The sequence below is a fragment of the Taeniopygia guttata genome, chromosome 10, assembly GCF_048771995.1.
Source record: "Taeniopygia guttata chromosome 10, bTaeGut7.mat, whole genome shotgun sequence".
NCBI classification, from domain to species: Eukaryota; Metazoa; Chordata; class Aves; order Passeriformes; family Estrildidae; genus Taeniopygia; species Taeniopygia guttata.
In genome coordinates, this window is record NC_133035.1 from 4,114,471 (window position 1) to 4,138,325 (window position 23,855).

General features: G+C 50.8%; 1 protein-coding gene across 4 annotated transcripts in view; it reads right to left on the reverse strand.

Moving 5' to 3' along the window:
• LOC105760451 (mucosa-associated lymphoid tissue lymphoma translocation protein 1 homolog) overlaps nt 1-18,514 on the reverse strand; it is a 36,701-nt gene extending 18,187 nt beyond the window's left edge. For 2 of the 4 annotated variants that reach the window (XM_072934154.1, XM_072934153.1), the window contains exons 1-12: nt 18,090-18,514; nt 17,657-17,775; nt 17,321-17,419; nt 16,673-16,851; nt 15,636-15,732; nt 13,964-13,990; nt 12,976-13,179; nt 8,568-8,745; nt 5,477-5,551; nt 4,780-4,907; nt 3,963-4,094; nt 3,707-3,858 (exon numbers count right to left, since the gene is read on the reverse strand). In XM_072934154.1, coding sequence (XP_072790255.1) covers nt 3,707-3,858; nt 3,963-4,094; nt 4,780-4,907; nt 5,477-5,551; nt 8,568-8,745; nt 12,976-13,179; nt 13,964-13,990; nt 15,636-15,732; nt 16,673-16,851; nt 17,321-17,419; nt 17,657-17,775; nt 18,090-18,499 — 1,800 coding nt within the window. In that variant the 5' untranslated portion in view covers nt 18,500-18,514. Of the gene's footprint in view, nt 1-3,013; nt 3,179-3,706; nt 3,859-3,962; nt 4,095-4,779; nt 4,908-5,476; nt 5,552-8,567; nt 8,746-12,975; nt 13,180-13,963; nt 13,991-15,635; nt 15,733-16,672; nt 16,852-17,320; nt 17,475-17,656; nt 17,776-18,089 lie in introns of all 4 variants that reach the window. The other 2 variants (XR_012057650.1, XM_030281160.4) reach the window with 2 other exon arrangements.
• Between the last annotated feature and the right edge of the window lie 5,341 nt (nt 18,515-23,855).

The following is a 23,855-nucleotide window of genomic DNA, read 5'->3' on the forward strand; positions in this document are numbered from 1 at the left end:
ACAGGAATGCAGAGGTTTTACAGACTTGCCTTGTGCATATCAGTGAGAAGACCCCGAGTGTCTCAGCATATGTCGTGGTCCAGATGGCCACAATACACAGAGCATCACCATACAATTCCTGAATGCTTCACCCCATGCAGAGTAACACCACTTCAGAAGGCTGCAAGCATCTGCCTTGTTCTTTAGGCCAATCTTTTATACCCTCATGTTGATGCACTGCACCTGTGTGCCTCTGTTCCCTTTGGTGGTTGGTCAGTGCCCCTGGGCACTCCATGGCTCATTGCTGTCAGTGCTGCTCACCTGCTTCTCACAGCTGCACCCACTGGGGATGAGCTGCAGCCCCACTCCCAACCACCACAAACTGCACTTACACCTGAGTACATCTTTCTGTGAAAAATGGGGTACAGTGGGGTTTGCAGCAGAGCAGGAGGCAGCACCAGCTGGTATCACATCACTGTAGTGCCAGCAGTGTGTCATGGAGGGAGCAAGTTTTCCAAAGGCACAGCTGGAAGCTCTGAGTTGTTCTGAGTGCTGATTTAGCCCCCCACCATCTACAGAACTGCCAATTCTTACCAAGTTACTCACATTTAACCAAAACAGCACCATCTATGAGATCCTCTTCAGTACTGATTAAATTGTGGAGCCACTAACAACACCCCAGAAGAGACAAGGGAATAAAGGCCTTATGAAATCACAGATCATGGAATATCCTGAGTTGGAAGGAACCCACAAGGGTCATCGAGCTCAACTCCCTGGCACCCCAACAATCCCACCTTATGCCTCAGAGCATTGTCCAAGTGCTCCTGGAGCTCTGGCAGCCTTGGAGCTGTGACCAAGTCCTTCTTGCCTTGGATTTGAGCCTTCCAGAATGGGTCTGTCAGACCACAGTCTAACAGCCCCTTCCAGAAGGCTTCCCTCTGCCAGCTAGCTCTGGCAACCATCCCAGTGTGATCCTTAGCAGAAGTTGCACTGGGCATGCTGGTGAAGGAGGCTGTTAGGATATTTGGGGAGGTAGAAGCTGGAGAAGCTCTAGGAGCTCCTCCTGGCCTTCCCTGAACTGCTGCCTGCAAGCAGCCAAAGCTTGGGTTTGGTTCTGGCCAGGAGAGTATAAGGAAAAGCATTGGATTCCAAATGCTGGCTGGGATCTGCAGGCATCAGGATCACCCCTGCATGCAAGACTGGTGGAACAGGAGGTCACTGGAGGTCACTGAAGGCTGAGGAAACACCATTTATCTCTGTGCAAGAGAAAGCCAAATCCATCTCCGCACTTGGCAGCTCATTACAGGAAAGATAAACTGGAGGGAGCTTGGGGAAGATCAGGCCAGAGAACGGAGAGCAAAGAGGCAGGAAGCAGATCAGCCAGATGCTGCTGCCAGGGCTTTGGCAGCATGGCTGCACAAAGGAGGGTGTAGCCCTGCTGTGTCCAGCCAGCTCCATCCTCCAGCACATGCTCTGACCTGCAGAGCTGCCTCAGCCCTGGGGTCCAGCACAGAGAGAACGTGGAGCTGCTGGACAGAGCCCAGAGGAGGCCACAGAGATGCTCTGAGGGATGGAACCCCTCTGCTCTGGAGCCAGGCTGGCAGAGCTGGGGGTGCTCACCTGGACAAGAGAAGGTTCCAGAAGACCTCAGAGCCCCTGCCAGGGCCTGAAGGGGCTCCAGGAGAGCTGGAGAGGAACTTTGGACAAGAGCCTGGAGTGACAGGACAAGAGGGGAATGGCTTCCCACTGCAGGAGTAGGGTTAGATTAGAGATTAGGGAGAATGTCATCTCCACTTTGGAACTTCCTCCCTGCAATACGAACCATGACTTACTTCCATGTTAAATCAACTTTTTGTAGATTTCAAGGACCCATAAAATTAACATTTTTGCTTTTCTTGCCTAAACTACAATTGCCTTGCTCCTTCATTTCATTCCTTTGTCTGTGTTTTAGTTGGCAGACTTTTTTTCCATGAAGCACAGACCCGAAACTGGACCCACTGTTCCAGCAACAGCCAGGAGAGCCAGACAGGATCTCACAGAAATCTCAGAGCTCTAGTTTGCAACCCTGCCATGGGTTTGTGCCCTGATTTTGTTGCCTCATCTGATCTGGGCTCTGACCAGAACTGGTTCTCCACTCACTGCCCATCCCATGCTGACACTACCTTTTATTCTTGCTCACAGGCAGGAACTTGCATCTGCTGAATAACAGCCTTGGCCTGAAATTGTACCTTCAGTTATCCAAATCCTTCAACAATCTGCTTTGTAGCACATTGCAGAGACACTTGGTATTATGGGATCTGTGTATTTAATAAGCACATCAGTGAAAATAAAAACTAATCCCACAGCCCCATGTGACTCAAGGATCAATTAAAGCCCTGACACGTGAGATTCAGCTGACATGCACACATTATCCACAAGTATCTGCTAGAAAATTCCATTGTAATTGTTCCAGGCAAGCCCACATCAAGCCCAATTAAGTCCCCTTGATAACCAGAACATGGCAAATGGTAGGAAAACTCCCATTTCCTACACTCCCCACTTCCTCAATGAAACAGCTCTCTGGGATCATTCCCCAGGACTTACAACCTCACATTCAGCCTGGTGTTGGCCTTCAGCCTCCAGCTCCTGCAGCTCAGCCACGCACGTGGGGTTTAGGGGGGCCCCCAGCATCCCCCAAAAGCGCTGGCAGGATCCTAGAGGGAGCCCAGTGCCCCCCATGGGCATCTCAGGGATCCCACAGGGGTGTGGTGGCTGCTGTCATGTCTGAGGTGGGGCAGGTGACAGTCATGGAAGGACATGCTGCTGCTCTGCAGACAGACCTGGAGCTCACTGGAGCCAGCTCCACCATGGACAAGGACCATGAGAGGGATCTGGCTGTACTGGTGTCCCTTTTTGTCTCCCTGATCCCTCTTGAGACAGCTCCAGAGGCAGGAGCAGGCAGCTGGGTTCCCCTTCCCCCCAGTAACTGATGTGGGGCAAAGCACACAAATATATGCTCACACACACAGACACAATTCTCATGCATGATGCTCACAAGGGGAAATGATGCTGCAGCTTAGAAATGGGCAGGATCAGGCTCCAAACCTCCTGGATACACCACGCTGCATCAGTGACCCCAGTGTGCTGAGGAGCAGTGTCCCTCCACGAGAAACAAGAGCCAAAAAATCCACCAGAAATGAGCTATGCTTCGGGAGGAGGACTACAGAAAACAAGGGAGATGATAGTTACAGAGAGGAGCAGCAAATTAAATCTGTACAAGTGGCATGGAGATCAGTAAAGCCCACACTGGGCACACGGTCTGGGAGAAAGGTTTGAGAAAGGGTTCAAGGAAGCTCAAGTGAGAAGGAATATATTGTTGCATTAAGATACATTAGCAAAGCAGGCTAAAGAAGTCAAAAAGCCAGACCTACTTGCTAACACTGAAAACAGAATAGCTTTGGCCTCAATCAGATTAAATGCAATAATTTAATCAGGCAAGCCAGAAATCAATCTGAAGGATAACTGGTTAAAGGCATCAAACTGCTGCCAAATTTTTTTTTGTGATGCCCAAGAAGCAAGGCAGGGAATCCACCGAGATGTGGAAGGAGCCTCAAAGAGGTGTATGCAGAGGAGGGGAACCTTTTCCACCTGGGCCCAGCAGTTCCCAGCCTTCAGGACTCAGCCCAAGCACCCTCCCCGCCTGTGACCCGGGGAAAGCAGCCCAGGAAGGGGCAGGCAGAGCACTCACGGCGAGCTGGCGGAGCAGGAGCTGGGGGTCAGTGACGTGGGCCGGGGGGGGCTGTGGTTTGGCACACACGAACATCAGGTTGGAGAAGAGCCGGAGGAAGCGGAGCTCCACCCGTGCCCCACATGGGAAGGTCACCGCTCTGCTCGGCAGCTCTGCAAGGGAAATTCCAGCACCATCAGCTCCTCCGAGGTTCCTGTCAACACCTCCCTGCACAGCGCTGTCCCTGAGGGCCGCAGGCACCCCCAGCATGGCTCACCTTGGCCGTGTCCCCAGTGCCCAGCGGCTGCTCCTGAGGGACAGACGGGGTCTGTCAGAGCCCGGGCTTCCTTCAGAGTGTGCCTGATCTCCATCACCTGCTTCCCAGTGACCAGGGGATCACGGCCAATGTCTGTGGGAAAGAGTGGGAAGCACAAGGATCACTCCAGGCTCCTTATTGATCTCCCTGTCTTTCAGGCCCTACAGGAATGTCTCCATATTACAGAATTTCTGAGAGAGAGAGGGCATGATTTATGTCTGGAGTGAGAATTGAGCTACCCCTCAGACTAGGCCCCTGATAAGAGGCCTTGGTGGGGCCTAGGAGCCTTTGACGCAGTAAAAAATTAGTTGTGGCGCAGTTAGAAATTATTTTAAGGTAACTACAAAGTAACAAGCTATCTGAGTGTGAATTAGAATAGAGCTGCAGTGTGAAAAGCCTGACCACCTTAAGGCAAACGTAAACAATGTTAGCTTGCCAATCAGAGTGCCTTTGTAAACTGTAAACTATGTGGAAGTGTATATAAATTGCCATCTTCTCACTAATAAAAGGGAGAACATTACATTAATCATATTGGTTTGATGTGCATTCTGTCCTGTCCAGCTTTTTCTGTTTTATGAGGACCCTGAGTTCATCTCCATCCTGCTCAGAGGCTACTGAAAGCTCCCATGGCACATGGTCTGTGGTTCAGAGTTTAGGGAAGAACAGTGGGTGGGATATGGGATGGGTTGGGATGGGATGGAGTGATGTGGAGCCACATGGTCTCTGCTGTCTCGTCTCACCCCTGCCACCGAAGCGAGTGGTTTCTAGCTTCTCTTACCTTCTAACACATCCTCCAGCATGTATGTGACCTTCTTCTCTTGCAGAATGTGTTTCTTCAGGTATTTCATGAAGATCCCAGAGCTGAACTCCCCATCGTGCAATTCATAGGCTTCTGCATCTTCACTCCTGCAAGAGGAAGGATATTTCTTCAGAGTCCTTGAAGTTCTGCATGGGCATGAAGTTCAAGTCAGTCTGGGGTGGCCAGCTCCATCCAGCTCAGAGTGAGCTTCTCAAGGAATAACACAAAGTGCTTTGGTTGTGCCCCAGAAAGGATGGGCAGGCCACAGGATAGGAAAAAGCAGTGGAAGGGAATGGGATAGGACAGCACAGTCTCCTTTGCCAGCCCAGGTGGGTGACAAAGGTGAAAAGCCAGTGGAACTGGCACTGGACCAGTAAATAACACCCAGCATCTCAGGAAGCTTTAGGTGAGCTGCTCATTGGACATTCACCTGGGGAATCCACTGAAAAACAGGTGACAGGAGCTGATGTCACCTTCACACGCAACTTTCAAGTGAAGCACAGGCTGCTGGCAGCAGAGAGGACAGCAGTGCCTGGACAGCACACCCAGCAGATGCAGGGTGAGAGCCAGAGGGAAATTAAAGCCTCTCCAGCCTCTGTGCACGAAAGGATGAGAGGAGACCGGGCTGTGCCAGCCTGGTCCTGTGTGAGGTTGTGGGAATGGTGAGGTCACTTACGTGGAATAGCCATAGACTGTGTTTCCCCAGGGCTCCAGGGGCTGCACCTGGGACAAGGCACGTCCTGGGTTGTACCTGCAGAGGAGGCAAAGGCACAAGTCAGAGTCGAGGACATCTGTCAGCTGGAGGGGACAAATCCCACACATTCCTCATGTCCATCTCTTAGGGATGGCGGTAGGATCAACCCTCACCTCAGACATAACCAGAGAGACTAAAGCTGGGAATCCCACCAAGAACCCAAACCACAGGGAAAGGAGTAGGTCTGTCCAGCTGTGACTTATCTGCAGTGGTGAGCTCTCCTTGCCCTGAGCCTGAAGCTGGGGTACAACCTGGAGCTGTGGGTGCTCGCTGCCACCTCCCCACAGAGGCTGGGTTTTAACAACTCCAGGCAGCACCACAGTGCAGAGAACACACAGATTCACCATGGCCCAATGGACAACTGTCCCTCAAGAAGTCAGAGGTGCACAGCACCATGGTTATGGCTCAGCTGTCTGTGCTGGGGGTCTGGCCCTTCCAGATCATGCACACACCTTTGCCTCAGGGAACCAAAGCAGGCTATGGATGACACACCCCCAGATCTCTCTGAGAGGTGGGATCAGGACACACACAAAAGTCTCAAAGCCCAACACTGGTACTGGCACCTCAGTCTAGATACAGCTGAATGAGCACAGCCCCTATTATTTCCAAAATCAGGTAGATCCATGGTGACAGGATCTGATTTCCAACAAAAAGGATATTTTGGTTGCATTGAATGGTTAAACTTTGCCCATCTGACTGCAGGCAGACTGACAGGGTGGGCACAGGCTGCCTCCAGCTCACACCAGTGACTTGGAGCTCTTCCCAGTCACACAGCGAAAAGAACCAGGCACAGAGGCAGCGTTAACTCCAGCACAGTTTCCTGGGGCTGGAGCTGGCACACTAAAGAGCAGAAAGGCCAGCAGCCAGCATGTCACCTACTGCTGGTGGCACAGTCTTGAGATGTTCAATGGCAGAATTAAACTGACTTGTGTAAGCTGTCCTACAGATGATCAGAAGAGAAAATATGAGAAAGGAAACATCTTTCTAAGTCTGAATATTGAGATTTATCTGCTCTTCAATTGCTCTTAATTTAATGCAGAAATCTTTGGTTCCAGATCCTAGGATAAATCAGGGAATTCCTGGAAAAGGCAATCACATCCGCCCAAAATCAGTATATAAATGTATGAGGCCACACACAGGCTCTGTGCTCTGATTCCTCCCCTGCTAAGGCTGAGCATCTGCTCCCACTTGGCAAAGGGAGATGTGTTCCTCACCACCCTGGCATTTCTGGTGCCAACACACGAGGTGAGGAGAAACGCTGGGTGAGCTCTCTCTTAGCACAGACACAGCTTCATGCATGATCTGCTGACAGACCTGCAGCATCAGTCTGACCAGGAGGGTGTTGGGAAAGGAGGCCCTGGGAGCCTTGCTTTACACAGTGGTGTAAACACACACAGCTATGACATCCAGGTGCTTTCCTGAGCTGAAATGGTGACTTCTCGAGAAAAAATGAGCTCAGGAGAGAGCTCCTGCCCCAACAAGATCAGGGATAACACCCCCTGCATGAAGTGCTGTGCTTGCTGTGGAAAACAGGAGGTGTGAACTTCAGGGAAGGAGGGAGAAAACCAGCTGCACAACTTTGCCTAAATATAACAGCAGATCTCACACTGCATCCTCTTCCCAGAGCACCACAGAGACTCCATTGAGCAAAGGAACCAATGGCAATGCCAGGGAAGGAGACAGCAGCTCAAAGGGAGACAGCCAGCATCTCAAAAGCTGTTTTACAGATTGTTAACACTTGCACTGGTGGTCCCTGTGCAGCCCCCACAGTGCCTTCCCAACACACCAGCAGCCCAGAGCTGCACCAGCCCAGCTCCAGCAGAGTATCCATGAGAGCCAGGTGTTCCTGCTCTGCTGCAAACCATCCTCTGCCTCTGATCATACTGGGGAGGGCAACCAGGCACTGCCACGTGTGCCAGGGAAGCAACACACTGCTCTCAGCAGCCAGCAGGAAGGGAGAAAGGGGATGCTCCACTCTGGGGGGCTCAGGGCAGCATCAAGGGACATCAAGGTCCTGCTCCAGAGCTGTGGGACAAGTCCCAGCTCAGCCAGCTTTAAGCTATTTAAAGCAAGCAGCCCCATCACTGCAGCTAAAAGGCATAAAAAATTTATCATCTCTGCAGGGGCTGGCAGCTCTCTCAGGGTACCAAAAGCTCTGTTGTCTCTCCAATTCTTAGCGCAGGAACCACAGCACAAAGAGAGATATTCCTACATTTGCTCTCCACATCCTCTCTGACCTGTAAATCTGCCTCAGGAGCCTGAAATAAATGAACTAATGACAGCTTCTACTTCAATAGTCCACCCACCTCTGCTGAAATTGGACAGGTAGTAATTTCCTGCAGCAGGGTAGAATTCTGCAGGCCAAGGGAGGATGATGGGTTTTCCACAGAAAGTGGGAAAATGCTGATCCCTGACCTCAGCAGCAGCAGCTTCCCAGCATGACCACTTCAGAAGGATTTAAGCCCAACAAAAAACAAGTAGCAGGGCTTAAAATATTTTCCCTGTCATGTTGCACTCTTCTCACAGATGTTAACAATAATGCAGCCAGGAGAAGTGAGGTGAACTGAACACTCCCAGCCTGAGCACGTGGGAAATATGGACCAGGAGAGCACACAATCAGCTACATCAGCTTAGGTGGGTCAGGCTTGAAAGATAAAATACAAGCCCTGTGCTGAGTTTAAGCCAACAATTTATGCCAGGCAAAGCCACCCGTCCACAGGCTTGAGGCAACCTGCCTGTATTTGCCACGCTTCTTCATCTCAAAAAACCAAGGGAGGGTCTCCAGGCCCTTCTCTCCAGCAGATCTCAGACCAGGTCTGATGCTGCACTAATACATGATTGACCCATCCCCCAGGACACCCCGCAGGACCTGACAGTGTGGTTGATTTTATGACACAGATCAACAACCTCTGACAGAGGCTCAGCAGCACCATGGGGGCTGTCCAAACCCACAGCCCTTCCCTCAGCCCCCAGAATGCCCAGCCCAGGTGGGGAAGGGGGAAGAGGCCCCTACCACTTCCTGCAGGTGTCCAGCAGGATGATGTTCAGGGCTGTCTGCTGCTGCTGCATCTTCTGGAGGATCCTCTGCACGCTGATGCAGTTCTCAGGGGCATAGGGTTGTGGAGCATCAACAGGGACCATGTAGTTCCTCCCCAGATGTTCGTAGCCATGCCCAGCATAGTAGAATATAGCTGGGAACAGGGAGAGGAGAGGATGAATCAGGATGCCAACCTGCAGATCTGTAAACAGCTCCCCATGGCCATGTCCCACCTCCTGTCCTGGAAAGACACTGGTGCAGGGCAAACCTAGACCAGTCACACCTATGGAACTGGAACTACAGTGACCTCACAATTTCAACTTTTTCCCAATTTATTCCCTTCATTAGTGTTGGAAGCAGCCCCAAGAGGCTCTCCTGTGCTTGTGGATTCCTGCACCGTTTGTCTCCTGAAAGCCCTGGGTTTACATACTTCCAAACCCTCTGTGCTACAACGCCCAGGCTCAGCACCTGCCAGGCTGAATTTCACCACTGTACCATGTTTTGGTTAGTCCTCAGCTCTCTGAAGGAACAAGGCAACAGAAAAGGATTTTATGAGGATGGAAAATACATTAACAGCCATTTAAATGAGAAGCTCCTCAGTTTCCTAGTTTTGGAGAGACTAACAACTGATTAGGTGATGGGAAACATTCTCAATTTCAAAGGTCTGCCTGTATTCACACACCTATAAACTGGTGAAAATATAGACACAGAGAGAGATGAGTTCTTCAGATGTCCAGAACATGAGGATCGTGTGCTTCAACAACCTCAAACCAGGCACCAGCCCTGGTAGGCAGGAGAGGAGTCAGATTCACGAAGATGCCAGTGGGAAGCCCAAAACCCTACATGAATTTTGGGTTTTACTCTTAGGCACATGAAACCTAGTAATGGTTTCTGCATTCCCAAGAGATGGCACCACAGGGCCATCCAGGTGGGAAGGCAGCTCTGGGGAACCTGGCATGGCCTAAGCTGGGGCTCCTCTCCAACCCCGTGTTCAGTGCAGGGCTGGCACAGGGATCCCGAGGCAGGCTGGAACTTCTCAAAAGGAAGCTGCAGAGTGGCTGGCTACCCCTCCCCAGGACCAATGCCACTGCTTGGGGATGCTGGTTGGTGAAATTTGGGGAATTGAAATAGGTTAAAAATAGCTCTGTGATGTGACACAGAGAGTTGTGTCACTACAACTGGGGGACAGTGTAGAGTGAGAGGTCAGAAGTGGGAAAAAGCAGCTAAGAGGCAACAGCAGGAGAAACTCCTCACTCAGATTCACTGCCAAAGCCCACACTTCAGTGAGTAACCTCTCCTCTATTTTTCTTCCACTGCTCCTGCCCCTGCACTTGGCAGGATGATCACTTTGGTGTGATTCTGCAAGGATGCAGTAACAGGGGCAGGAGCTGAAGGGCTGAAAGCATGATCCCATTGTGGAATGGAAAACATGATCTCATAGTCAAAAAGACCTCGAGTTACCTCTGGTTTCTATTCTCAGGGGACAGTGGAAAGTTTCTCAAATGGCCACTTTCACAGATGCCCATGAGATTTGGGTTCCTCTTCTGGTGGATCACCAGCCAGAGACAGCAGGCTCTGATTTGCAGAAGCTTTAAACTTTCGTAACTTGTGAATCAAAGCCACAAAACCCTCCCCTGAGACTAGAAAACAGTATAAAACAGGAAGCCTTCTAGAAAAATCAGATGCAGGTTGGGCCCCTTGAGCCATTGAGCACTGGTGGCTTTTGTCCTCCTGCCTGTACATGCAAGGGAAGTGAGGACATCTGTTACGAGGCAGCATCACTGAGGCTTGGAAAAAATGAAATGTAACAGGAAAACCCACAATGAATGATTCACTCCTTAAATCCTCCAAATTGTGAGGTCTTGTTGAGTACCTGAATGTACCACCAAGTGCTCCCCATGCTATATAAACCACAAAGACTCGTGTTCAAATCAAAAAAGCTGAGTTTCACATCACCTGAGCAACTTCTCCAACCTGTCCTGGACTGAATCTCTCCTCCTGAACAGGAAAATCAACAGTTTGCACAGAGAAGGAAAGGGATGTTTTATTCTGAGTTCTTCCCACGTTGTATGAGTCAGAACTGCTCATGACAGAAAAATTTCTGAGTACCAAATTAAAAAGGGGAAGCTCCAAGCACTGCTTATAATGCAGGAAATGTCAGCATGAGGCTGAATAAAGGCGTCACTCTGTATTCTTAGTATTCCACTCACAATTTTCTGTTTGCGTTGCATTTCCACTGTAAATTTTTTTTTGTTTGGGATTTTTTGGATGCTCAAAATAACATCCACGGGGATTCCTCACTTGCCTGAGGGTGGAATAATTAGATCACTTAGAGGATGTTTCAGGGGCCTTCAAAAATTTTATGCAGCTTTTCTAAGATGAGATCTGAAGGAAAAGCAGCCCGATAATCCACCACCTCCATACAGTGAATTGGACAAACCTTTGGATCATAGAATCATTAGGGATGGAAAAGACCTCCGAAATCATCAAGTCCACCCTTGGACTGAACATCACCATGCCCACTAAACCATAACATGCAGCACCACATCCACTTGTTTTTTGAACACTTCAGGATCCAGGCCTTGGAGCTGTGCTGGCACGGCCTGGAGATGTGGAAGTGTGTCACAAAAGCCTACAGTTCCTGGAAGGACAGGTACAGAGACCAAAAAGCCCAACTGCCCTCGTCAGCACAGACCATACAACAAGGAGCAATGAGCACCAGCCCATGGAGGGTCATGTTCACCAGTCAGTCCTCTCCTCCTCCTGTGTGTCTACACAAAGCTCTCCTGAGTTCAGTTCTGCTGGTTGCTACACAGGAGGTGGCACCTCCAGGTTCCTCAGGCACGGACGCTGGGATGCCACAGGAGCATGTCCAACACGCACATGGGTGTACAGGACTGGCTGCCACAGGCACCTCTGGGGGCTTTAGCAGGCTGCCTGAGCTGTTCCTGCTGTCCCACCACAGCTGGAGCACTCAGTCTGACCCAATGTCCCACCATTCCATTCAGATTCCAGTGAATGTGGCAAGAATCCTGAACTCAATCACTCCTGGATCCAGCCCACACTGGGGTTCACTGCCTTCAAAGAACAGCACACCACTCAGCCTGGAGAGCTGTTCAGAAAACCTCAACCTAAGCAGGCATTGCCTCACAAACACTCAACTCAGCTGTTGACAGCACACAAAATCAATTTTGCCAGGAATGATCAGAGGCTATGAATGCAGAGAAGCTCTAAAGTTTAAATAAGGCATGACAGTATGAAAGGTTTGCTGTTTCCAAACATTTTTTTTTCTCCAGTGCTTATTTTTTTCTCTCCAATGCCTTTTGGTCCTCATGTGCCATGGATAGAGGGTAAGAACAGCAGCTGGGATGACTCTGACCTGGCAGAGGTAAAGCCTGGGATACAAGGAGATTTCAGAGAGCAACAAGAAAAGGAAGCTGCAAGTGAAGCCATGGGAATATGCTGCCATAGGTGATGTGCTCAGATGGAGCACTGTGCATGGATGGCCCTTCTCACCAGCTCAGCTCCCCAGATGAGTCAGTGCTTCCCAGAACAAGTGGCTGTGCAGCATTTACCTCGTGGCCAGGTCCCCATCCGTTACACAACCTCCCAACCTCATGCTGAATGCCAGCTGGAATCAGCCCACGCTGCCTTTCACTGCCTGGGTGCCACTCAGCTGGCATGTAAGCCTCACACTGAGGTTTGGAAGCAAACAAAGCCACCTGCAAGGTGTTTTCAGGATATCATGCTGTGAGAATCTCAGGGACCTCAAAGATGCTACTTTCACCACCAAATCTGAACACCTGCTTTAAGATCCACAAGATCTGCTGATTGGGTTTGTGGCTGAGGAACACTTCCTTACTGAGCACAGTGCACAATTAAGCACAAAGCCCAACCTCAAAACCACCTGCAGCTGGAATGCTCTTCTGCAAAAGGGTTGTCAGGGGCCCAGATTAGACCTTCAGGAAAGAGAAACAAGGAAATCATGACCAGATGCAGCAGACAGGGTCCAAAAGGAGCTCCCCTCCTCACACATGAGGGGGGGGGGCAATCAGTCAGTTTCCTCAATTCTTTTATTCAAGAAAAAATCAAAACCAGCTTTCCCATTCACTACTGGAAGCACTGGCTCCCCAAAACCTCAGTGTGAGCCCATGCTGCTGGGACTGGAGGCGAGCCACACGTTGGGGAAACATCCACTTTGTCTGACTATAACCTGCCAAAACTAAATTACACTTATCCAAGGGCTCCTGCCAAGCCTGGTACTGATGGAGGTCTCCTTTGAGACAGCAATGTTCAATTTCTTCTCTTTTAATTCAACAGCTATTCAGAAAACTGCCCAATCCCAACTCAGCATGGGCAGGTGGCTGAGCTGGCTTGGCCTTACCATAGACTCCCTTCCCCAGGAGCTGCAGGAACTGACTGACTGCTGCTGCCATCTCAGCCTTGTTCAGATCCAGCAGGGAGACAACCTGGAAGCCCAGATGCTCCAGAAGACGCCTCAGCTCGAACACGTCCCTCACAGGAGCCATGAGGTTGGGGTGGTGCTGGTAGCGGTTGTTGCCCACTAAAAGTGCTATTTTGCCTGTAGCTGAAACAAACACCAAGTGAAAAAGCTGTAAATGCTCAGCAGGAGGCAAGATCTCACCTCCTCCTGCTGGAGTGAGGATATGGGCAATCTGAGGAAAGAGTTAGGCAACAAGGATAGACCCTAGGCTGCTGCAAGCCTGGAGCACCCTCCAGAAAACCCTCAGCTTTCTGAACACTTCAACAAAATACACTATCATTTTGACAAAAGAGCTTGAAAAGTTTTCAGTTGACAACCAAAACCCCAGGAATGCAAAGGTTCTGCTCTACCTGCCTTGGGGTCTGGCATGTCAGTGGTGTGTGGGAGGGGGATTCACTGAGCCAGGCTGAGGGGTCCTTTCCCTCACAGGGTCGAAGGAGAGAAACCCATGGCTCCTGCTTTGATTTTAATCCCACCTCCTACTGTAAAAAAATGGTGTTTATGTTGTTCAGCGGTGGTGGGAGTGAGGAACTTTGTCCTGCTCTGAGGAGGTATTTCAAGTAGGGATAAATTGTCATTTGAACACTTTTAAAATCATTTGGCATGCACAGAACTTAAGACTCAGTTACTCATTAGGAATAATCTTACTCGACTTGCTGAAAAAGATCAGGGCTTGGCAGGGGATTGGACTCATTTTATGCTGTACAGCTGTAATCCAAAAGTGCAGAGCCTGTGGCAATGTGGTCATAAAGGCTTGAAGCAGTCTTTGCAGAAAAAGCACTCCCAATCCTTGTCCTTCCATTTACCCTGCAGCCTGGCTTTTAATTAAGGGAGTAATTGCTCAGGAAGAAAAGGTGACAGTACTCACCAAAAAACTTTCCAGAGCCACACGTACCTGAGAAAGAAAGAGGGAAATTATAAGCCTGGGTTCAGTAAGCCTGGGCCTAGCACCCAGTGCCAGGTCTGAATTCTGCTCCAACAGCCCTGACAATGCACAGCTGGAACAAACACACAGAGGATCTGCACAAGCAACACTCCTCAGGCAACTCCTTCATAGCCTGACTGCTAACCTTAAAGACACTGGTCTGCTGTTAGGAGGATTTATGAAATCCAGACTGATTTATGACATCCTGAGCAGCTGGGAAGCAAGCCTGGAGAAGTGGCAGATCAGGGAAGGAGGGTGACATGGAGAAGCTCATATCTGAAGTGACTCACCTGCTACCTCAATGCAGCAAAAGTTAAGGAAACAGAATGACTCAAGGTCAATACAAGCTCCAAAACAAGACTTTCTTCCTATAAATGTTCAGTGCAGAGGAAGTTGCCCTGTTTGCTTTTGATTGCAACAATAGTCCCAGAGTTTTTCACCTCCCTGCTCTGCCTTTCCCTGTTGTTTTAGCAGTTCTGGCTTAGAAAAGCCACTCACTTTGGTCCACAAGCTCTCCTGCCTGAGCACCTCCAGTCTTTTAAAATCACTACTACGCTAACAGCTCCAGCTTTTCCTATTTCAATCAGAAATAAATTTTAAAATCCAGCCCAGGAGAAAATTCTAGAACCCTAAATGCTCTAAAAGAAGAAATTAAGGATAACTTGCATAAATCTCATGGGTCTTGAAGACCTCTGGCCCCTGAACCAGTGTTGCTGATGCATGAGAGATACCTGAAAAGCTGCAGAACAAAACCACACATCCTTTTCTACCTCTGACAGAGGCACCTGTTGCATGTAAAAGCTCCCCAGCAGTAATACATTGAACCCAAGCCAATCTGGTGTCCTTTTCTCATTGTCTGTTCCCCCCAGGATCTGTTTCACCAGCTGTGAGGAGGCAAGCAGAGCGCTCTCTGGCTACACAAGATCAATTTGCACTTTGGAGAAATTTTAAAGCCAGCATAAAAGGCAGGATAAGAAGCTTATGGCATAGAAAAATCTCTAGGTGGAGTAAAGAGCCAGCAAAGTCAGCCTGAGCTATTCCTGCCTCACATAAGATAAAGGCAGAGGGCAAAAGCAGCCAGAAGTGGAGCATGCTCGAGGCTCTGGGAACACATCCTCTCCCTGGGATCCATCACTCACACAGCATCAGCCCTGAGCTGCCAGCCCATGGGACCTGAACCTTCCCAAATGAACACCATCCTCTCCAGCTCTGTATTTGAGCATATCCCTTCACGTCAGCGAGACTGTAAATGAGTTTGGCTACAGGAACCTGCAGTGATTTGGCCTAAAACTGTGAAAGCAGCACCTTGGCATGGTGTCTTGGCAGGTCTGCTGAGAGCAGCTGAGAGCACTGAGCCTGCCCTTACTCAGCAGGTGTCTGACCCACCACAGGGCCCAGCAGCATCCCTGCCAGACAGCACATCACTGCATTTAGGGGCTTTTCCAGCCACTGCTCCCTTTGCTCCCTCAGAGCCCTAGCACCAAGGAATCCTGTTTATCATGGTCCTCATTCACCAGCTCAGCACCTCCAAAGAGCACCAAATTCCTCTGTCCCCTCTAATTATGTCTCACACAAAGTGGTATGCAGCAAAGGGATGTGGGCTGGCTCTGCTCACCGATGTGAACGTCCACGGCGTTGGTCCAATGCTCTCCGTGACTGTTGGAGGCACAGCAGAGGTACGTGCCGGAGTCACTGACCTTGGTGTGGGCAATCTAGGTAGATCAAAAATTAAATCACATTATTTATGGTCAAAGTCTGAAGCTCCCTGCCAGGATCTGCCAAAGGCACTTGTGTTCATGGAATAAAAAGTATTTTTCCTGCTGTTTGCAGAAACTTTACCTCACAAAGAATCAGAACAGGGACAAGAACCAGAGCAGTACCAGCTGGCAAGGACTCTGGTTCTCCAGGATCCTGCTCAGAGAGGGACTAAAGCCACCACTGAGTCAGGGTGGCCACAGCTCTATCTATTCAAGCCCTGAACACCTGCAAGTACATTGCTGCCTTTCTGCCTCCAAAGCAGCACTATCCACCTCCAAAAACAACCTCTCCTTAGTGCCCAGACTGAACTTTCCCATCAGAATTGCAATCTAAGGCCACCATGTAAAACCATCTAAGACCATCTGTAATACCATCGACCACTACTGAGAAGAGGCTGGATGTCTTGTCTTTTGCCTTTCATGTGATGCCCTAGAAGTAAATCTCCTTTCCTGATTCAAGAACACAGCACTGAATTACACTCAGCCAGAGACACAAAATAAAGCCAGCCCCTCTACTGCCTCCCTGACTCTCTTCTGTTAGGACCAACCACATTTCCTTCTAGGTCTCCAGCAGGCAGACAGGCTTCCCATAGCTCCATCAATCCACAGTCCTCTCCACACACAGACAGTAACTGTTCTTATGTCACTGCATAAAAGGGCACAAGAGATGTGCTGAGAGCTCTTGACACATCTACGGATTGGTTACCGCTTAGAAGAATATCCACAACTCTGAAAGAAGTCCATAAAACATATTCCCCCTTCACGCAGAGTTGTCCAGCCAGCCACCAAAGCAGCAGGGTGATACGTGGAGGGCTTTCTCACAACCCTGCGATCAGCTTCTCCCATTACCCACCTCAGCACCCAAAGCTCCTGTACTATCCCCAGAAAACCTTACCCAGAGCTTTTTTCTCTTCTGCTGCTCCAGCAGGTTCCCATTGCGGTACCACTGGTAGCTGGGGGCTGGGACCCCCATGGCAGCACACTGCAGCTGCAGCGGCTGCCCCACCTCCACCCGCTGCTCCCTGGGGTTCAGGACAATGACTGGTTCTCCTTGCCACAGCCGAGGGGGCAGACCTGCAAGGCAGCAAGACAGAATTGGTCCTCCCTCTACAGGGACAGCAAACAATGCCATCTTCGACCCTCACTACTGCAGCTTTCTCCTTGCGGAGCAGGGAACCCTTGGGAGCAATGCCTATGATGGTAAATGCCACACCAAACCCTGCCTCTGGCTTCCCAAACCTGATCCTCGCCCTTTCCTGACAAAGGTACAGTCAACATTCTAAGGAAAACCACACCCCATTTTTGGTCAACTTTGAAGTAGCCAGATAGGTTCTTCCAGTTCCAATACCCAGAATAACTCTGGGAAACACATGACAAGCATGAGGTGCAGGTGCATGTGGATGGGGCTTGGAGCAACATGGTCTAGTAAAAGGTGTCTCTGACCATGGAAAGGGGTGGAACAAGATGAGCTTGAAGGTCCCTTCCAACCCAAACCATTCTGTGACTCCATAATACATCAAGAAGGTAAAAGACGAGCTTGTACCTCTGGCAACACACTGATGGACCTCTACCTTCACCCAGTCGGAGAAGACAGCATTCCTGTGGAGGTCATTGACTCTGCAGGTGTAGAGCTGGGTCTGCTCTGCAACGATGGGCAAGTCTTGGTTGGTTGCTCCAGGAACCAGGCAGCAGTCAGACTAAAGGGAAAACATAGGCAGTGGGCAGCAATCCCCTCCTCACTGCCGACAGCAGAAGGCAATAGGAAGCCCCTTGTAAGGGCAGCAAAAGCAGAAACCCCTGGTTTCCTCCCCTCTTTCAGCTCCCCCACTGTGTGCAGGGACCCAGCCTGGTGCCATACCCAGGGCCGCCCCGTTCTTACCTGGTACTGACAAAACCACTGGTACTGCAGCGAGGTATGTCCCTGGGCTCGGCACCGCAGCGTGAAGGAATATCCCACCGGGACAGAGACAGAGACCGGCTGCTCGGTTATGGTAATGGCTGTGGAGAAACAGCAGGTGGAGGTGGGAACACTGCAGACACAGCCAAGCATCGCACTCTCACCCAGTGGCCAGCCATGGTGGGCTTCAAGAGGGACACACATCCCAGCAAGAAGGGAAGATTGGAAGAACAGGGATGCTCTTGTGGTCAGAGAATGGAGAGATGGGTGGATGAATGGGTGGGTGGATGGGTGGGTGGATGGGTGGGTGGATGGATGTAAGTATGGGTAGGTGGATGGATGACATGGGCCTCTTCTGGTTATTCCCGCAAGTGCCCGGGGGCTGGCACGGTCACTCTGCCCCGTGGCTACTCACCTTCCTGCATCGCTTCTCGGGCGGCTGCTCCCTGGCCCGGGCGGCCGCCGGCCGGCCCCGCGGCGGTTCCTGTCCCCGGGAGGCGGCGGCGGCACCTGCGGCGAGGGACGGCGGCGCTGGGGCGGGTCGGGCCGGGCCGCGGGAGCGCTCACCCGGCGCGGCGGCCCATGGCGGGCTGCGGGCGGCGGCGCCGGGCCGGGGCCCGCACTCGGCTGCCGCCGGCCCCGCACTTCCGCGCTCCCGGCCCGCCCCGCGCCCGCCGCCACCGGGGGCGGCGCCGGCACCGCACGGAGCGGCACGGCACGGCACGGCACGGCTCCGCATGGCCCGGGCCGGATTGGCTCTGCCTGGACCGGCCCCGCATGTCTGGCCCGCTCCGACGGGCCCTGCCGAGGATGCCGAGGCTCCATGCCCGCACCTCCATGCCCACAAGTGACCTCTCCCCGTCCCCAGGGGTGTCCTCACGCCCACCCCCACCGGTGACCGCGCCCCGCTCCCAGCCGTCCCTCCTTGCCGTGGTGCCCCCTCCCACACCCCTTACAGGTGGCCTCCCCACCGCCACTGCTGACCTCACCCTCATTCACGCGGCTGTCCTTCCCTCCTCCCTACAGTGTCGTCGTCCCGTCCCTACCACCCCACTCCACCCGATACAGGTGTACTTGTCTATATCCCACAAATATCCTCACCCCCATCCCCACTGGTGACCTCACCCAATCCCCACAATCGTCCGTGCCCCTTCGCCACATGCATCCTTGCCCTCATTCTACTCACCAGGAGTGTCCCCTCCTCCCCACAGTGCCCCCTCCACTCCTTACAGGTATACTTGCCCCACTCCTCACAGATGTCCTCCTCTCCTCCCCACACTGTCCTCCACCCCCTGATGGGTATACTCGCCCATATCCCCACGGGTGTCCTCACTTCCTGCCCACCAGTGTCCTCCACCCCATCCCCACAGCTGTCTTCACCCACATCCCCACTGGTGTCCTCACCATGTCCCCACAGGTGGCCTTGTCCTTCCCCCCATGATCACCCGTGCTGTCATCCCCACAGCCACTCGTGCCCCCTGCCCACACCCCCATGCCCACCAGCCTCAGCCCCCAGGCTCCACGGCCGCACTCACGTCTCTCCTGGGGACCACGGCCCGGAAGGTTCATGGTGGAGCCAGCACTCCCGGGGTGGGTGTGTAGAACCCCCTTCCTCCAAGAAGTCCCCGCCAGCTGGGCCGGGCATCACGAGTGCCCCAGGGGAAGTGGCACTGGGCCAGCCCTCCGGAGGTTGCACAAGCCCCTCTGGGAAAGAAGGGACGGATGGAACACTCCATCTACAGCTGTGCCCAGCCTGCCACCTGCAAGGTTAGGGCAAGGTCAGGCTCATTAACCCAATTCTCATCACCTTTCCAGAGGCATCGGGACTATGAGGAAATCAGCTGGAAATGGTGACTAGAGAGGACAGAGGGTGGCCAGGGAGTGACTGATAATCATTCCCAAAGAACTTTAAAGTGATTGGGAAGGGAGTGTTGTGGATTTCTCCTCTCTCTCAAGCCTGAGGGTTGCTGAGGTCAGGGTGACCCCAAGAGAGAGATCCTTAAAAGAGTCTTTGCTCCCCTAGCCAGGATGCAGTTAAATGAGGAGTCTTGGAATGCTTCCAGCTGTGCTTTCAAAGTTGTTTATTTCTTCTTATCTATAATATTTTCTCCCTGACCTACCAAGCTCTGGCTAGCAAGGAGGCCATAACATTCTGCATGCCCTCTTAGGCGGTGTTCACCTTTTATATCGAAAGTTGCATATACTATGTTTACAATTTATTACCAATACCTAACATTTATGTTGGACAGCATGTCCCTACCTTAAACCAATGGAAAAGTGTCACTACCACAGCAAGACATGGAGGACCAGAAGAAGGAGAAAAAGGCTAGGACACGCCCAGATTCCTCCATCTTGTACCCCTGAATTACATTCTAAAAAAAACCCAAAAATTCTATTTTTCCACTCTGTGTTAGTTCAGATATCACACTACTAAAACCCTTGTGACTTGTAATTCCTCATCCAGAGTTGAGAACCTTCCACAGGCTAAAACTGAAGACACACAGATGTTTTTGACCTCCTGCCAAGGTCTCCAAGACCCCCACCAGGGGCTTGAGCCATCCAGGGCAGCCAGAAGAATGTCCTGGACTCCGACAGAGTGTGACACAAAGCTTGGAAGAATGAACTCAGGCAGACAAATTTGCATCTGGCTGGCTTCTCCCTGTGTTAATAGTCCTAGGAAGCAGGTTTCCATGGTGCCAGATGGGGACCAGGACTTCAGCATGAGGGGGACCATGGACCAGTTAGAGAGGAGGCTGTGAGAGACTCTCACTCCGACGCTGAAATGTCTCTATCCTGTAGCTATGGGCTGACCAAGGAAAGGCGAGGCCATCAGGGATGTTTCTCCCAGGAGGCAGCATGGAAGGGCACAAACAGGGGCATCAGGATGGCAGAGAGAAGCAGTTGTGGCCAAGTGCTCGTGGATCCATGCCCCATGGAACTCAGGGCAGGGCTGAGCTGTGCCATAGGGTCAGAGGAACTAAGTAAGGCTGAAGGATGCACCTCTAACTGCTGCTTTTCTTTTATAACAGGTGGGGAAGAAGGTGGTAGGAAAAAGCAAACCCAACACAACTGGTGGATCAAGGAAAGACTTTTTCCCTCCATGTCCTTTCCTTTGTGCAAAATGGGATAGTTACACTGCAAAGGCAGGAAAAACTGTTACACCCTGTCCACTCAATCTGACCCAGAGCAATCCCTGCTCCAACAAGGACTGGTCCTCTCCTTCCATGGATACAGGAAAGGTGATGCATAGCATAGGACCTTCCTTTGTGCTCATCTCCTCAGCTGTCTGAGATCACACAGACCCTGCTTTTTCCTATTTTCTCCAGGGTTCAGCTAGGCATTTGGAAATATATCTATAAATGATTGAAAATGAAAGTTCTGGCTGAGTATGTGTCAGCAGCTCTGTGGCACATGTATGCTGCAGAGTTATTACCTATGCGACACACATAGCTAATAAAAATGATCATTAAATTAACCCCAGCACTTCCCCATAGCTAAAGATGACACTTCTGGCTGATGCAGAATCTCTTCAAACAGCTGGAGGTTGCTGTGTTCCCTGTAGACTGTTTCTCCAGGCTTGAGAGAAAGAATTCTTCTCCAAATATCTCCTCAGAAAGCCCATTGTGCTCATCCTCTGCCAGAGCCCTGCCCTGGCACCATCTGTTAATATGTGGGGAAGAGCCAGAGGCGAGTGCTTGTTGTTGGAGTGGAGGAAGAAGCCTGTCATTTTAGAAAGGGAGGAACTTAAGGGTGCAGGATGGGAAAGGGAAGGATAAATCGTGCAAGAGGAGTGAGAAAACATCTGTGACTGTGTGAGTCGGTGCTGGATTTGCAGGCAGAGGAAGAAAGCTTTGCTAACAAGGTCTGAATCCTCGTTTCTGGCTGGCTGTGTTTCCCCCAGAGCCAGGAGCAGAGGGCACTGTCACTCTCTGAGCAGACTGACGGGAGAGCAGATGCTGTGAGAGGAAGCTGTCTCAGCAGGCAACAGGCACAAGAACCATTCAGAGCTTGAAAGGGCAGAAAAGGAATATAAGCCCCGAGCGTCGGGGGGAGGATCAAACACCACAGCAGGCTCTTTCTTGTCACATCTGAGCTAAACCGGAGCTACCCATCCTGGCTTCTCTCCACTGACGGGGTGCAGCACCGAACCATGATAGGACCAGGATGGGAAGGAAGCTCTGGGGGTCTCTGGTCCAGCTCCCCAGTCTGAGCAGGATGTCAATCAGCTGCTCAGCACCCTGTCCCATCCACAGACAACTGTCTCACCAAATGGAGATTGCCTGTGTCTTGGGTCTCTGTGGTACTGCTTGATTCCCTTCACAGGGCAAGTAATTTTCCTAATATCTAATCAGAACTTTCCTCCTTGCCACTTGCATTTTGGCCTCTCATTCCATCACTCTGCACCTCTGTGTCTGTGCCCTTCTTTGAGGTAGTGAAGAAAACAAGGAGGTCTCCATTTAGCCTTTCCCTGAAGCCTAAACCCCAGTTTCTCTCATCCTCTTCTCCTATGTCAGGTGTCTGAACTCCTTCAGTCTTTTTGGTGGCCTTGACGGGACTTGATCCAGCATATTAGTGTCTTTCCTGTATTTGGGAATCTGAAATCAGACACAGTTCCAGGCCCAGAGTAGAAACCTACCTGTTCTGGACACCCTTCCTAGCTAGGCTGGGCTCTGTTCTATTAGATCAATATGCCAAGAGGGCTCATGGTAAAATAATGTGTAATTCATATGTTGGGACTTCAGGTTTCCTGAAGCTGTGGGACCTGAAAATCCTCTTTCTCTTTCCAGAGAAAGGCATAGGATCAGTAGAATGCCAGCGTGGGTCTTTCCAGCCCAGCATCCTGCCTCCCACATTTGGGCAGCAGCCAGAGCAGAGCAAAGGGTGTGACATCAGGGCACGCACACACTGAATATTCTTATACAGCTCAAATGTTTCTTGAACTGAAGGTAGTATCTTCATACTGTATAAACCTCAGGAGATTTTCTTTCCACAAATTTGTCCTGTGGATTTTATTAATCCCTGTTGACATTGAACAGCCACAGCCATGTGTGGGAGTAGCCTAAAGCCAAGGGGAGGGAGGAAGCATCTCCCTTTCAGTTATTTTACCTCCTGCTAATTTGACTTTTTCTCCTTGCCCCTCTCAGCTGTGTATACCTCAGTCATAGGCACCTCAGTAGTTTCTTCCAGGCTGAAGAGTCCCAGTCCACACAGTTACCCTTCATGCAGCAGCCAGCCTGGACCTTGGCTCATCCTTGCTGCCCTTCTCTGAGTTCTGTTTGGGTTTTTTCAGGTCTGCTGTTTTCTGTTTGAGATGGATTATTTCTAAGTGCTATTAGCACACAAAGAGCTCACTGCTGCCTGTTGAAAATGAATAATGTGGTTTCCCCGATGGATCATGTTACATTTGTTTAAGGCAATTTCATCTGCTATTTCACAGCCTGATGAAGGTGAGGCCTTCAGTCAGCCCTCTGGGACCACCCTTCTCCATATTTCCTAGGACCACATCCAAATGTCTTAGGAGGACCACCTCCTTTGCATTTGCCAAGATCAAATATCCTCTCTGGTATCACAAATCCTGCAATTTACGTGCCTGATAATGTGATCACCTGCCACTGTTGTGTCATCTGTATAGGTGATGCAGACACTCTGTGTGTGTCTGTGCATACCCTGGTGCCAGTCCCTATCCAAAGTCACATTCCAAATCACAGTATTTGCTGAGGAAAAGGAATCAGGAATGTCCTGCACCAACTGATCCATCACCTGTCCTCTGCTTGCTGCCACATCTGCTGCCTCTCCTGCCCCAGGAGGATCAGCTGTAATTATGTTGTATTTCCTGGAATTGAGCAATTTGCCATAATTTCCCTGCTCCTGTTGCAATCACTGCTGTGCAGCCATGGGCAGGCAGCTAATCCACAGTGAATCTGTTCCATCCATCATTCCAGTGCTGGAGGGATGCAGTGCCACCAGTGATGTGTCTGCAGCACATGATGCAACAACTTGACAGGCAAGAGAAAGGTAGAACAAGAAAATAAATCCATTTTATCACTCATCATATTTTCATTTGGTATTAAATCACTGCTAAGAATTGTTTGTGACATGTATCCACCTTTTACATCTCTCTTTTGTGCTGTCTTTTTTACAGAGACTGAATAAATACCATCACAGACTTTCTCTTGGGCAT